General features: G+C 45.6%; 1 protein-coding gene across 1 annotated transcript; it reads left to right on the top strand.

The window, feature by feature from the left end:
* Positions 1–1,307: 1,307 nt before the first annotated feature.
* Positions 1,308–10,405, top strand: LOC118505625 (homeotic protein empty spiracles-like). The gene is made up of 3 exons (XM_036041697.1): positions 1,308–2,845; positions 8,735–8,889; positions 9,422–10,405. The coding sequence occupies exons 1-3, from the start codon at positions 1,936–1,938 to the stop codon at positions 9,632–9,634; spliced, it is 1,278 nt and encodes a 425-aa protein (XP_035897590.1). The 5' UTR covers positions 1,308–1,935; the 3' UTR covers positions 9,635–10,405.
* The last annotated feature ends 5,428 nt before the right edge of the window (positions 10,406–15,833 follow it).

Genomic DNA, 15,833 nt, shown 5'->3' with positions numbered 1-15,833 from the left:
ACACCAACCGCTGGGGGGGGGGGGGGAGTAGGAGGCCAGCCCTGAAGGTTAATTCCTGTCGTTTTCACATCGCCCGCAAGCACTGTGTTACTGTGGTTGGAAATAGAGAAGACGGAGGCGCGGAAGAAAACAAGACAGAGAAAAAAAGACACAGAGCCAACATACATTAATTAAACAAATAAAGACAATTATCATCTAAATCAATCTTGACGACGCGCTTTATTCGTACGGTGTTTTAATTTGACTCAACAGCAAGATAGCACACAAAACAAAAAAAACTGGTACGAAATTTGCGGGACTGATGTAATTGTTTGAGCCGTTCCAAATGTCACGACCTTCAAATAATGATTAAGCTAACTCCGTACAGTTCAAAATTTGAGCACAATCAAGCATTATTATGCGACTGCGACCAGTGTCTAAGAACCGAAAACGGACTGGACCTGAAGGGAAGCGAATTTAGTTGCGCCAGTAATCGAACTGACACATGACAGAGGATTACAGCAAACGGTTGACACTTCAGACGTTCTTTGCAGAAAGAAAAAAGCGATTTCGAAAAAAATAAAAAAAAAACAACCCCCGGTGATTGTACCAATTAAAATAGCAGAAACGTCAAGGAAGAAACAGTGAGCCTTAAACCGTGGAAAGAAAATAAACACAAATGAACTAGACCAATTAAAGAATGAACTTATAACAAGCGCTTAATGGAAGTATCATAAATAAAGCGAATGGTATATACATACACCACACCATCAATGGGAGTGTGAGCGATCGAACGAGGAAGAGGAAGGAAAAAAAGAGAAAACATTGCACAGGGATCAAACAAGCAGGCGAAAAAACAACAAAGGCAACAAAGCTCTCACCTCGCGTTGAACTTAATTCGTTTCGATCGATAAATTCGTCCCAGCTACTGAACCGATCACTGACACATGCAAGAACGGAGCAGGCACTGACTGCAAACCGAATCCGCAGCATCCGTTGCTCTTTTCGCTCTCCGTCTCTCTTTCGCTTCCTCTTTTCTCTATTTTCATCGAATTAAGAAAAACGAAACATTATATACAACGCCAGCCAGCCGGGATATTTCCCTGCGAGGAAAAACAAGGGAACATAATTTTACCCGTGCAACCACCACGCTTTCCCAGTACATAAACGCGATGCCGTAGTTGCCTAGGCTCCGCCCACTCGCCACAAACTCGCTCACAATCAATATGGCGCATGCGCGTGTGTGCGTGTGTTGGGCGAACGGTTGTACAAAGCGCACCGAACAAACGCACGACGCTGCGAGAGCTTTGCGGAGAAAAACTCGCCCTTCGTTCATTCATTCCGAGTTATGCGTTCGCTGTGCGCAGATCGATCGATCGTCACCGTGTGTTGTTCGCGTTCGTTTGCTTTGTGATCTTTCGCGTTGTGAAGTTGTTGTTTGAAGAGGAGGAGGAAGAAGAAGAAGAAGGAAGAAAAATCAAAACCTGCTCGTTTTTTATTATTACTGGTGTGGAGCAAGGTGCTGCTTAATAAAAGAAAGCAGCACACAGTTTCCGCGTGCGTGTGCGTTAAAGTGTGATTAAGTGAGAAAACAAGAAAAATTCCACCCATTCAGTGTGTGTGCGCGTGTGTGCATGTTCCGGATGCAAAAGATTTTGTGCTGACAAATTAAATCGTTTATCTCAGTGACGTTTACGATTGTGAGAGTGAAGCAAAAAAGCCCAAACAAACCCGCATTTGGAAAGTGTCGTTTAAGTTGCAAAAAAAAACGGAAACTAGAATTGGCCCACGCTTCAAGCACCAACACACGCGTGTTCATGTGTGCGTACGTGTGGTGCAGCCGGTGATGCTCGTTTAAGCGTGTTTCGACAGCAAAACAGGCAAGACAAAATTGAGTCGCACACGAGTGCCGTTCGCGAACGACCGAGGACCCCGCCGACGACGACTGCCACCTTCATGATCGACACGTGCCGTACGGAGGAGAAGGTGTTCAAGATTGCCACCAACTACAAGATGCCGACGCTGCAGCCCCGGATCGGTTTCAGCATCGACTCGATAGTCGGCAACACCACCCCGAAATCGCCCCCATCCCCCCCGCACACCATCACCAAACCGGAAACGGGTGGTGCGGGTGGTCCGGGTGGTGGCCCCACCCAGCGTACGCCCAGCCCGCTCGCGTCCGAAAGCTACTCGGTGCGGTTGAACCGGCTCCAGAGTCTATCGCCACCGCACAACTACAGCATCACGCGCCTTCCGGAAAGTCCGCAAAGTCTGGAAGGAAGCCACGCAAGCGTCCGATCGCTCGAGGCACTACAGTCACGCCTTTCGCCCCCGGTGAGCCACTCCAGCCCGGGCGCAGTTCCGCTTTCCCTCAAACGACCGCGCAGTCCATCGCCGCCCGCATCACCTCCCCCACCGCCATCCGGTGTCGTCGGGATGGGTATGGGAGGACCGCAGGGAGGACCAGCACCACCACCACCACCCGGTGGTCCATCGGTTGGACCGATCGTTGTGCCCGGGCTACCGCCAGGACTCGTCCGCCCGTTCCCGGTCAGTCCCTCGCAACCACCCGCACATCCTTCACACCCATCAGCCCAGGGTCAACCGGGCCAAACGGACATCAAGTCGTTGCCACCGTTCCTGCACACGCCCGAGATGGTACAGGCGGCCCATAATCAACACTTTCTGGCCGCACAGTTCCAGGCGGCGGCACTGGCCCACGCCCAGGCTGGCCAACCGTTCCCACCGCATCCGGCCACCGCGCATCTGCACAATCCGAACCTGCCGCCGCGGGACAGCTATCCGCTCTATCCGTGGCTGTTGAGCCGCCATGGACGTGGTGTGTTCCCGATCGGATTCCCTGGAAGTAAGTAGAAAACGGGCAGGACTGTAAATAATATTTAAGGATACTGCAAAAGAAGGTTCGAATTTGCTACAAAATTGATTTTTCGCGATTTTTAATGCAAATTACAACAAGCCGACGGCAAACCGCAACCGACCGCGTCTTTTATTTGCCATATAAAACGAGTTAAAATTGAGTGCCAAATGGCTTAGTGGTAGAGATAAAACTATTTCACACACTCCAGAACCCAGTATCAAGCCTAGCCCCATTGAGGGAACTCACCAAAAAAGTTGTCTAATAAAGCCCCAAAATAATAGAGAAGAGAACCGAAGTCGACTCTCAAAAGGTCCCAAGCTTTACATTACACATATTCCGCTTTGTTTAAGTAGCCTAATTTCATTCCTCCCTTTTCTTCATAACTTCTCCAAACAAAACAAGAAAAAAGGGACCAAAAAAGCTGTGACTCTTATGATGAAGAAAGCAGGCATCCTTAATTGGAATGATGGTGGCTTCTCTTCTGTGATGAGACCTGGCCCACACCCATGAGGATTCTATTTTTGATGAACCCGAGAAAGGTTTCTTGGTGCGTGCCTTACAAACTGACGATGAAAAGGAATCATCCTACCAATTCCTAGAATGGACATTACTCGATGTTTTTTTCTTCTTCTTTCGGGGCCACTTATGTTTGCCCTTTTTCCCTTTTTTCCATATTTTTTTAATGTGAAGAAAGTGGTGTTTATTGTTGTCCACAATACACCTTGCTCGCCTTTCCTTTCCTGCTTCGCTTTCTTTTAACCTGGCGTGTTGTTAACGGCGTGTGTGTGTGTCGCAATCGTTAAAAACGACGTTGATTCTGATCTAATTAAGATAGGTTCCTACCTGGTTCCTGGTAGGAGTTCGTTTTATGCCCTTGCTGTCTACCCTTTAGCAATCAAAACCTCACCGAATGATGTCCTTTCTAATGCCCGTGACAATTTTCCAGTAAGAGGACTATTCTTACAATTTTTATATTGCATTTGAAATAAATTGTGATCAAAATTGAGGTCCTTCGGTAAGGTCGTAAAACAGCCCAGCTTGTTTCGTATTTATTGAGAGTTCTTCCTTACAATTTCTTACACGACGAGCGGGTTATAAATATTGTGATAAACCCATCCATCCACAAGCAGCAGACAAGCCGTTTCTGCAGCAGCTTAAAACCCGTCAGGAGGTAAATAATAAATCAAAAAAGCTAAACACATAAAAAAACTTCCCCCCAGAGGACAGATGTGTTACAAGCGTTTAATCTACAGACGACAAACCGGGGGGAAGAAAAAATTGGAAAGCGGAAACAAACCCCGTGTTAGCGATCGAGCGTGTGCGAATCGCAGCTCCGTGCAGCTTCCGATCCGATTTCCTTACGCTGCTTACGTTTCGATTAACTCTTTTTGGGGGCTTTTGGTACATCGAGCAAACCATGCAAACCATGCAAGCTGTTAATAAAAGCTCATTTATCACTAATTTATCACCTCGTGCACGCAAACGCTTGATGGGCGCAAAAAGGAACAGGAAGATATTAACACTCGGCTGGAACTGGATGGATCGGCGAGATGGATCCAATGCAACGGGGCGATCGCGCCCACAAGCCCTAACACGCTCGCTCGACGGCCGTTCTTCATAATTTCAACGGATGCTGGAGCAATAAATCGAATTCCACAATTTATACGCATTTTAACGACTACGTCCGATGGGGCACAGCTAATTTATGCCACTCGCAAGCGGCATTGCGCTCCGGATACTTCGCCTGTGTTTGTGCTTCAAGCAAGCAAGCAAGCAGGCAAGTGGTTTGGATATTAAAGCTTACCACTCTTCTGTTTGAGTGTGTGTGTCGTTGTTGTTGCTGGTTTTTTTTTCTACCTGTTTGCCCTGTTATCCCCCAAGGCGCTTGTTAGTTTTTGGTGTTCTGCGCCTCATTCTTTTCTCTCTCTCTCTCTCTCTCTCTCTCTCTCTCTCTCTCTCTCTCTCTCTCTCTCTCTCTCTCCCGCTCCAACCTTTATCCTGCACCAGGCACCGGGTGGAGGCAAACATTTTTGTCCCTTCGCTTGTCGGGAATTTTAAGTGCACAATTACATCGCCATTGTAAAAGGGGAAACGCCACAAATTACTCGGTAAATGTACATTAAGCGAAAACGGACATACGAGCGGGCGAAGCGTTGTTTTGCTCACGCTGCTCGCATGATGCTGCAACACAAGTCTCTGTGTCTTCTGTGTACGACGAAACCCTTCAAATGTTTGGCTCCATAATGCAAATGTCTTCCGGGCATGGCCGGAAGGGGTGCAAGCTTGTCTTGTTGCTAAATTATCACTTCACAAGCAGGCATAAACGTTTACGCGAACGATGTGGCTGGTTGAAATGTGTGTGTACAAATTTAATTAACAATCTGCACAAAGGGACTCTCGGTCATCGGCTAACCCCGCGAGGAAGCGCGATTTTGAGTGGTTTAAAACCTGATTTTTAAAATCCAATTTCATTTTTTCCCCAAGAGACCGATTGTTTCGAAGCTCACCAATTATCCGGCCATAAAACGTGTCCGAATGGGGTGATAATAATAATATGCTTCCCGTTCAGGTACATCTTTTTTTGCTAAATAATGCTTAACGGCTATGAAGGTTGGCTAGTTTTGAAAACGCTATTTTTCCATTCCTTTTCACTCATAATGAGTTTAGGCATTTAGCTGCTCATTGAGGATTGAAATATCAAAGCTATTAACCTCCATCGTTTAGCCAACTCTCTTTCTCTTGATCTCTCTCCCAATCTCAGGAAAGACCCTCAAAATCAAGCCATTAATTTATGGCGATGAAAATAAATTAATGAGATATTTAATACCGATATCGTGTGTCCACCGTATCTCTCCCTGTGTTGAAGCACGACCCTCTGTCAAAACCCCCATGTTCCAAAAGCTCACTAACAACGGCAGAAGTACGAAAAGTTTGCTGATTTTGATCAGGAAACGTGAAACGAAGCCGATTGAGCTGAAGGGATCGTCTGACGCCAACCACCAACAACAACAAAAACACAGCAAGCACAAGCGATTCGATCTTTCTTGCAACAGCTCGTCTTCATTCATAATTACACACCCGAACAAGCAACCCCAGACACGCCAAAGGAGAGCAACCAAAAAGGGGAACGCGTACAAATGGCTCAGCGCAGCTTCTCACTCAATTCTTTTTTTTTTATTTTTAAGCCCCAAAAACAAAATCAAGCGGTAACATTCGGGCGAGCATTTTTACGAGCATCTTAATCTTGCCGTTCGATTCGAGCATCGATGCTTGATCGGTGAATGATCTGGCGATCATGATGATGGGGCTCCGTGCTCGTGTTAGGTTGAGCAACAAATTGATCCACGGACGACCTCTGGTTATGTTCCTTCACTTCCAAAGCTGACCAGCCAACCTTCCGTTTCGGTCGTTAATTAATTATGCACTAATTTAGTTCCACGTTACATCGCCTCAGCTCGAAAGATTCTTCTTCCCTTGTGATACCTCTCTCGTCAACCAACGCTTAATTGCTTGTTTTTTGGTAGGCAGGTATAAACACGTACGGATGCAAAAACCAAAGTGCATAAAAGTGTGCATCCCCCTCTGGCTGCACATCCGGTGGCGCTCAACCCAACTAAGATATTAGACATACAGGGGTAGCAGGGAACACACACCTAAAGCTGGCAAAAACGAAATCACCTTACCACCGTGCGTTGAGTGGCATGAAATGAAATATTCATTTCGGTGCAAAAGAGGGAGGACCGTTGCGTTTCACCGACCGGTCGACGTGCTTAATCTACGGTAATAAACACAACTAAATAGAAACAACACAAGCGACGGGGAAAAAAAGGGCACGAAAAACGTATCAAAAAATATTAACAAACGATGCAAGATAAGGCTGCAAGAAGTATACAACACACACTCTCAACAGCAACAAAAAACACAGAACCCACAACTTACAAGCTACAACCATGTGAAGGACACGATGGACGGGCAGGAAGACTAACAGGGCAGCGTAGAAGATGAGGCATGAAAGAAACACGGTGTGAAGCACACACTCAGCAAAAAACAAAATATGAATTTTAAATGAAAACAGATCTTATCGATCGCGCCCGTCCACAGCAGCGTTCTGTTCTGTGTTCTGTCCATTCTGCCAGTCCGCCCAGCACACAACACGATGAAAGAAAAGTGAAACCAATCATTAGATCACGGATAGGCGAATAAAATAGGTGGCTGGCTTAGAAATCAATCATTCGCGCCCTCTCGCCGATCGCTCGCTTAATTAAGGTGACATGTATTGCTATTTGCGCACCATAGACGACGAACCCGAACCGAACCGTGTTACCTCTCGCGCGATCAACTTCAATGTGTTTGTTTGTACGGGTTTGGTAGGATTTTTCTATTCTACCACCCAAAACTGACAAACAAGCTAGCTACTGAATGAGTTTGCATATTTGCAGGCGCTAAAAACACCAACTACACAGCCTAATGGCCGGTGGTGCTTGTGGTGCTCTTCCGGACATCCTCACACACACTCTCTCACGGATGAATACAATGAAAAAAACGCACAGTGTGATCGCGAACCCCGTTGGTTCGGGTGTTGTTGGAATTGAATTATCTAAATTAACTTAATTTTCAACTTCTCGCCTATCTCGCCATTCCGCGCCCGGACGGAGGTGTGGACGCCTCCCACAAGATCGCGATCGCGGTAGAAGGGTGGGCGGTAGCGCAAAAAGGGTTGAAGCCCTCCGCGTATCGAGTGACAGACCGTGACACTCAACGAGAGAGAGAGAGAGAGAGAGAGAGAGAGCCGGAAAAAGGTGGAACGATCGCGTCACAGTGATACGATTATTTTAATTGAATTACACGCAGCCGTTTCCCCGGGGGTGTTTCGAGCCAATCCGGTGGGGTTGTGGAGTTTTTAAGTTTTTTTTTGTTTCGAGGGCCCACTACATACATTGGTTCCTGTTGAGTGGTTATGTTCACGGTGTTGTTTCTCCTCGCAAATGGTTCGCCCATTTACACACCGCCCTTTTCCATGCGCGGTCTCTCGCTCATGTTCGCGGGTGGAAAAATGTATTAATTAGTGGTGCTGGAAGTTGATTAAAAGCTAATTACGCGTCTAGGCAGCCTTTCCAACAAAGACGGGCGAAAAAGCGTCGTGTTGATTGCTTTTTAATTTGTGCGAAACCATTTTTAAGGCTAGAGATTTGGATAGGCTTAGTATTAAAATGAAATACAAAGAAGAAATGCCACCTTTAACAGCTGCTGTTCGAGGGAGCTGGTGAGTCTGGGAAAATTAAGAAAAGGGTTGACGCACCACCCAAAAAAATGGTCCGACCCTTGCAATTGCAGAGCCTTCCATTAAAAACTCATTTACACATGCAAAGCCAGACACACACACACACACGCACTGCAATCCCCATGTCATCCTTTATTGCGATTACGGTCCGGATGGCGATGGCACGCTCGTGTGTGAGTGTGAGACCTGGTGGTCCACCACCTCCATTAAAGCACGCCTGTGCAATAGTGCCTGTGCCTGTGTGTGCCGTAATGATATAAAATTATTTAATTACACGTACCGTGAACACTAGTTTGTGTGTTAAACGTAATAGACTTGCCGGTTGGTGGTGGTTGCCTACGCTGCTAGAGGCGCTAGTAGTGTGTTTGCTACAAATGTTTCACACTGATTGCACCTACACAGAGAAACGCAGGCAAATGCGTGCGTGTGGTGTGCCCAGGTGGGCAGGGTTCCAGGTCGTTGCATTTTCATTTCCATTTCGGCGTTTAATACTCACTGCTACAAATATGTAGCGCCTTCCACGTCACTGTCACGTGTCACAGGTCCGCCATACTGATAATCTTACGTCTCCTGTTCTTCTATCCTCTGCTCCACAGACTACCTCATACCGTTCCGCAAGTCGAAGCGAGTCCGGACCGCATTCTCACCCTCGCAACTACTCAAGCTGGAGCACGCGTTCGAGAGCAACCACTACGTCGTCGGTGCGGAGCGTAAGCAGCTCGCCCAGAACCTAAACCTCTCCGAGACGCAGGTAATTATGGTCACTTCTACGTAAATCTCGCGCAACAAACAAACCCAGCCAATTTCCTTTGATGTCCATGTGTCGCCGGGGAAGCCCCACGAAGGAATTATTGGATTGACTGCTCCAAACAAGCCGTTTATAAGGAGCTTTTGTGTGGCAGGTCCGCCTCCACGAACGCATGCGATCGCTAAGAGGGTCACTCAGCCTGTGTAAATTAGATTAAATTACATTTATATCCCTACTTCACTTCATAATTACCGTGCCGTATAAAGACACCTTTTTTTTGCCTGCCTGCCCCGCCCTTCCCGTTCGCGGGTGGCCTGATCATTTGGTTGACTTACAATTTCCTCCCGCCTAGCGAGGCGTGAAAACACGCACATACGCTCGATTGTCACCGGCTAATTGTGTCATATTACACCTAGCCGCTGGCAGGGTGCGTACATGACTGACAGCCGGACTTTGAACGGAGCCGCCATTTTTAACGCTTTTTTTTACGAACTTCTTATTAACGGTTTTTTCTTCGTTTTTCCGTATCCTCCAGGTGAAAGTATGGTTCCAGAATCGTCGCACGAAACACAAGCGCATGCAGCAGGAAGAGGGTGGCTCCGGATCGGGCAAATCGACCGACGGCGATCATCAGAATCGGTCCGCCTCGAGCCCAACCGGTAGCTGCGAGGAGGAGGACGACGAGGACGAATTCATCGACATGGACGATTGTCCGAGCGATGAGGAAAATATGCACCACAATGGCTAAAATTAAAAAAAAATTTGGGACACTTTTCATCGCCACGTCGGTTTGACGTCAGTGCCAAAAAACAAAACATCCGCTTTTGTCTGGAAAACCCTGCTGTCGCGTGGCGCACGGTAACCATTTGTACCCAGTGAGTAGAGAAGTTCGGAGGTGTTCGTTGGCTTTCCTTTGTTTATGGTAAAATTAATTCGAAACACACACACAGAGACGGGCGTTGAAGCAGCCCACAACCGGAGCAATCCCCTTTATTTGATAAGAAATGAAAGTATTACCGAGTTTTCCTATAATGTTGTTTGTAAATTTTTGTGGTTAGGTTAGGCAAGAGAAGATAAGGACACCATTACCAGGAGGGAATATGTTTTTTTTCCTTGTTCGTAAATCGACACATGTACATAGTCGCCATAGGCCGGTAGGAATAGAGTGGTGGCGCCCCTTGTTTGCGAAACGTGTTAGTCATGTAGTATAACCCTGTAACCCCGGTTTTACACTAATGCTGCTACTATAGACGGTAAACAATCTTCCGATACGAGGCTACGAAGAGAGAGAGAGAGAGGGAGAGAGAGCACGATTAGTGTACGCGGTTCCATGCAGTTTCAATTACAGCCACACATCTCCCAATCGAGCGAGCGAGTTAGTGACTGAGTGGTTAGTAACCCTGTAAATTATCGTAATATTTAATGAACTAGCTATAACAAAAACGCATTCGGATGTAGTATGCAGCCGGACGAAGCAAACGTATTGTAATTGATCAATAAATATTAAACAAAACATTAATTAATTGTCGAGAGTTATTCTTCTTTTACTGATGTAGTTGATTGGTCTGTTTTCCCCTGTTGGTTCGCTAGTATTTTTCTTATTCTTCTATTGAACTGAGTTATTTTCATTTATTTTTCTTGTGTTAAGTGATTTTTCGTTTCTAGTCTATTATTTGACCATTTATTGTTTCACTTTTCTCCCAGAGTTTAATGAAATAGTTATTTACTTCGTTTGTAATTCATTTACGTTACAAAATCAAAGTGTTGTTCTCTTTAGCATTGTTTGCATTGTTCTCTTTTTTATTGTTTAAACTCTTTTTATGCTTGATGTGAAAAAAGGACTGTTTCCTTTCAGTTAAACTCTTCGTTCTTAGATATTTTCGAAGCAGTTGCATAAGATCCTTCTCCTAATTTAGTTCTTTTCATTTTTTTCCTTCCATACAACTTTACCGAAATGTTATATTTTTTTCCTTGCTTTTATAATATTTTTTCTTTTCAATTTTTTAAACTAGTTTCTCTCGCATTAAAAACATTTCTGTTTTAATTCTGTTTTTTCGTGTTTCAATTCCTTTTACAGGGTTTTTTAGTTGATAAGGTAATAGCATCCATTTTTATGGCATGCTTCTTAGATCAAAAGGCAAACAAAGCTAGTTGATATGGAAACGGCTTCATAAGGCTGGTAAATCAAATGCCTGTTATTGTAATGTCCTCTGATGAAATTATCATAGTAGCCGTTGATATTGCACGCACCTACCCGGGTGCTGAAAGGACGTGTATAATATCAACGGCTACTATGACAATATCATCTGAGGACATCACAATAACAGATATTTCATTTTGCCTATCAACTGAAGCCGTTAACTAAGCTAGTTCCATATTAACTAGCTTTTTTGGCATTTCATCTAAGAAGCCTGCCATAAAAATGGATTCTATTGCCATATCAACAGAAAAACCCTGTAAGCATTTTTACAATAAAAAATTGTTTGATATTCATTGTTTTAGTTATTAATTATTAAAAACACTATTTTGAGAAATTTTTCCTTTCTTTTTTTGTATTTTACCATTAGCAGATTGACTCTGCCGTTTCTTACGAACTTAAAACCCTCTCTACTTCATTTTTGTTACTGCAAATTTTGTTGGTTTTTTGTCACTTTTTAAAATACTTGGTATTTATAAGTTTTTATTGCTGTTTTTATTCATTTTCTTTAATCATTTCTAAATTTCATATTTTTTAAAGGCAATCTGTAAATAATTTCCTTTTTTTAGATTTTTCCTCACTTCTCATTGCTTCCACTCTAACAACCGGCTCCATTCGATTGATATTGCACAAACAATCGGTCGTGTAATTTTATTGAGCTGCCCTGCTTTCTTCCCTAACCACCAGCAATATATCCTTCTACCATTCCCAGTACAAGCAGTGCACAGGCACCACAACATCCACTGCCGCCACGAAACGCACACTACGCAGTCATTAGTACCGATCGACACCGTTTCACCACCGTTTAGGAAGCTGGCCGGGCGGTTCGGGTGAAAATCATTTTGTGCTTTTAAAAGCACATTTCATCAGCAAACGAGCCTGAAACCGAACGGGTTGATGGGCTGCTTAAGGGGCTACCGTTTCTTCAATTTGGTAGTGTAAAGAAATCATCCATCGTTTTTCCCCCCTCCCCCTTGTTGTTTCGCACAAACGCAGCGAAGAGACACAACTCATAACCGACAGGAATTGTGCATCGTTCGGCGACGGTGCATCACTTGCTGCATCGCCCCCCCCCCCCCCCCCGGGCGAAAAGCGTTCGTGGTGCAAAACGGCCCGCCACTTGTGGCGGGAAAAACCTTCCCGGTAAGGAGCGATGTTGCTTTGCGCCTCGAGCGCCCTAAACTGATCCCATTTCGCTGATGCCCGATTATCGTCAAGTACGCAGAAACCGATTACCGACACGCACATCGTGTTGGTGTTTTTTTTTTGTTTTGTTCCCCTGCCTTTTGGTAAGTATCTCTAATCATCGACACTCGTCGTCGTCGTCGTCGGAAGATTTGTGCGGTTCTGCTGCGCTGCTTCGTTTGTTCAGCAAGAGTTGCGAATTCCTTCGGTGCAAGTGAGCCGCGAAAAAGGATGCTCTTTTCGTTGTAACTGTGCGAACACATAAATACACACACGCACACACAGACAGAGACAGCCAAAGGTAGAAAACTATTTGAGCTTATTTTCGTTCATTATCCACACTTGTTTGTAATTTGCCGTGCGAGAACACGGTGCAGCAGGGGATGAAACACCCTCTTAACCAGCGTGATTAGCGTTGCCGTAATGGGGCGGGCGAAGCGAGGGCTCGGCAGGGGCAGCTCGGGGAGCACAAGTTGTTGAACAAAATTTTCGAAAATTGAACAACCAACCAACTCAGTGATTGGCTGGGTGCTGCGCGTTTTGGTTTGCCGTTTTGCTGGGATGGGGATCGACGAAAGCAAATGTGCCCTAAGGGGGGACCAGGACCACGCCAAACGCGGGCCAGTTTCGGCTAAGTAACAGTACGGAGGGTTTTCGCAGGGGGTTTTCAGGGGTTTAGGAACAGTTTTATGTGCGTCGAAAGGATACGTCGAACAGGTTGCGGGAATGTTTTTGCATCGTTTTAAGCTTTACCCGATGGGGTGCGTGCGTGATAGTGGAAGAATTGTTAGTTGCTTTTTGACCAAAAGATTTAAAATGTATAAAAAAAATGTTTTAGTGTTTTTTTTTATTTATATAATGCTGCTATAGTGCCGTAGAAGACTTCCCACGTGTAATAAACTTCTAAATTTCAATATGGCTCGTAGTATATAATACATATTTAGTCCCACCGTAAAGCGCCATACGCTGCTAGTAACGCGTAGAAGCGTTATGGTGTTACTCCTTTAATTAATAAACTTACTGAAAGCAACCATAATTAGTAAATTAATTGGTAAATAATGAGTGATTTTGGAAATAATTCAATCTTTTTAATCATTCACTCTCATCCTTCATCCTAGCTCCTAGCTCATAAAAAACAACATCCAACTAGTCCCATCGATTAATAAAACCTTTTAAATTCTATTCCACAGTTTTGACCAATCGTTTAAGCTTTTTATCAACGTGCCGAACTGCATTTTCGTACCTGGTATAGCCTGGCCTCCTGCCCTCCGGGCCACTGCTCCTCCCGCACCAACCCAATCTTGAAGACCTGTTAGGGACTGGACTGTTGCACCCAGCTCAAATAACATAATTATACGTTATAAAGTATTTTAGATTATACGTAATATACAAGTGATAATCATATCTTTCTCGCTTTCCCTTTGTTTGGCAGATTCGCGATTCCCTCGACCCCCTTCCCATCCTTAACGCCATCCTCGCCCACCGTCAGAGTTTTCGCATTTCGCAACTGCTGCTGCTGCTTGACCATCCCAAGAACCCCATTGTTGTGTGTTGGTGGCCATTGCTTGGCTTGCTCTCACGCATCCAAACCCACGATTTGGTACGATTGTTAGATCAACCTTGTTGTCACCACCTTTGCTCATCACCGCTTGTAACAAGCACCTAACGAGCGTAGCGGTGACAAACGGTTCGGGTGGCCGAAGGGTCACCGTATGACTTGTTTTCGGGTACTCAATTTAATTAACGATACACATTTCAACGCATTCTAGTGTTTGAGCTGCATCCATTGACGGCGGTGGAAGATGATGGATGGCGTGGCCCACCGTTTTCGGACCAACATGCAACAGGGTGCAGCCTGACAGACTTTAACTTCTGGCGTCTACACACAGAGTACCGGGCGTGCTACCGGGTCGGAATCGATCGATCATCCACCAGTCGAACATGCGTGTGCGTGTTGATTATGTACGTGCGCTTGTGAGCAACGTCATTTCCTTTCAATCGTTCGATTACCTGCACGGGACGGACCCCAGTGCGCCCGAGGACACCAGCCACCCCGTAACTTTTGTTGTCGTGTGCACCATTTAACCTAATTAAGGTCGATATTGTGCGTGCAGTATCCGTTGCAGTTGCTAGCACTGTTGCAAACCGTCACAAAGCGTCCCAAATGAGCCTCCCGGCTGTTTCACCTTGACTGGGTGAAATCGAAGTTGACCGTGTTCTGGATGCGTCCGCCAAGCCCGTTCGACCCGACCGGTGTGCCCCGGTGCATCATCAATAGACAACCGCGTTCCCCGGTTCCCCGCTTAATTACTTGCTCATTATCGCCAGCGAGACTGATCACTCTGGCAGGAAGTCAACTGTGGATCTGTGAAAGTTGATCCAATTTTAGCAACCTCTGCCACCGTTTCGCATACCGAGCGTATGCGCATGTCCTTCCATGTCAACCGGCAGAAAAACACACTTATTGACCTTTTAGTCCCCTTCTGGATTGCCTTTTGCCAGCAAATGGACGGATAATGATGACTACTGGTGAGGTAAATTGACTTTTGTCAGGTTGGCGAGTGTCGAGTGAGCTGTCGAGAAACCTGTCGCCCGATGGTCCGAGCGTTAGCAGTGGCCTGGGAACGCTGTTGAGATGTCCCGTTGCGAGTCCTCAGTCGTGAAAATGATCATTGAAAATGTATTGTTGCTCTGTTCTCTAGCAATTGTTGCTGATGCGGATATTTACCAGATGTCCTTTTTCTCTGATTGTATTGTGCAAAACGGTATTGTAAAACTAAATGGTGGGAAAATGTTAAACGGCGCTTTGTACCTTTTAAGAGTTGAGCTGGTTTTCTTTTTTGAAGATGTACAAGAGGCTTCGTGTGTAAAAAAAACTCATTAAATTAAACGACAATAATAGAACAGACAATGAAGAGAATCGCCACATCGTTTGTACCTGCCAGCTTGAATCCACCATCGGGATCGGGAACTTCATGTGAAGGAATCATTCCGCCGGAAAGTCCACAACTCCCAGCCCAGTGCGTTAAACCACAATTATGATGATTTTATTACGGCTGCGTACAATTATCATAATCGTTTTACATCCTCCGAGACATGATTTTCTCGCTCTCGGCCAACATCAAGCTGTGCAAAGGGATACGCTGGTCGGCCGATTCCCGCAAATATCCCGAATGCATCTTTGCATGCTGTGAAAAGGACAACCAGCACGAACAAGATCCGAACGGAAGCCAAACGAGTGGGTGGACCCGCACCCGATTATGTCCCGTTACAGCCTTGCCTCGGAAACCCCCGTGCCGTCCTTTTTCTTTTTTTTGCTACCTGGCCCTTACGTGCGGCCGCCATCTTTTGTCAATGTTTGTCGATTTTACGCTTCAGCTTCGAATTTTTAATGCAATTAGCAAAAGTAGATTAAAATGCATCCTTTCATCCCATGGCACGATACCGACCGATGGTTAAAGGTCCGGCAGGTTGTACCCTCTCACACACATATGGTGTGGTGTGTCCTGCAGGCGTCGAAAGCTGGGGTTGGGATTGTCCTTCGGTCCAACGGTAACGGTCCAAC

Source organism: Anopheles stephensi, chromosome 2 (assembly GCF_013141755.1).
Source record: "Anopheles stephensi strain Indian chromosome 2, UCI_ANSTEP_V1.0, whole genome shotgun sequence".
NCBI lineage: Eukaryota > Metazoa > Arthropoda > Insecta > Diptera > Culicidae > Anopheles > Anopheles stephensi.
Note: the sequence above shows the minus strand (reverse complement) of the source record. Positions and strands in the feature narration are given on the sequence as shown.

Coding starts and splice junctions, on each gene's coding strand:
- LOC118505625 (XM_036041697.1), top strand. CDS start 1,936: ATGATCGACACGTGCCGTACGGAGGAGAAGGTGTTCAAGATTGCCACC. Junction 2,846..8,734: donor CCCGATCGGATTCCCTGGAA/GTAAGTAGAAAA, acceptor TCTGCTCCACAG/ACTACCTCATACCGTTCCGC. Junction 8,890..9,421: donor TAAACCTCTCCGAGACGCAG/GTAATTATGGTC, acceptor CGTATCCTCCAG/GTGAAAGTATGGTTCCAGAA.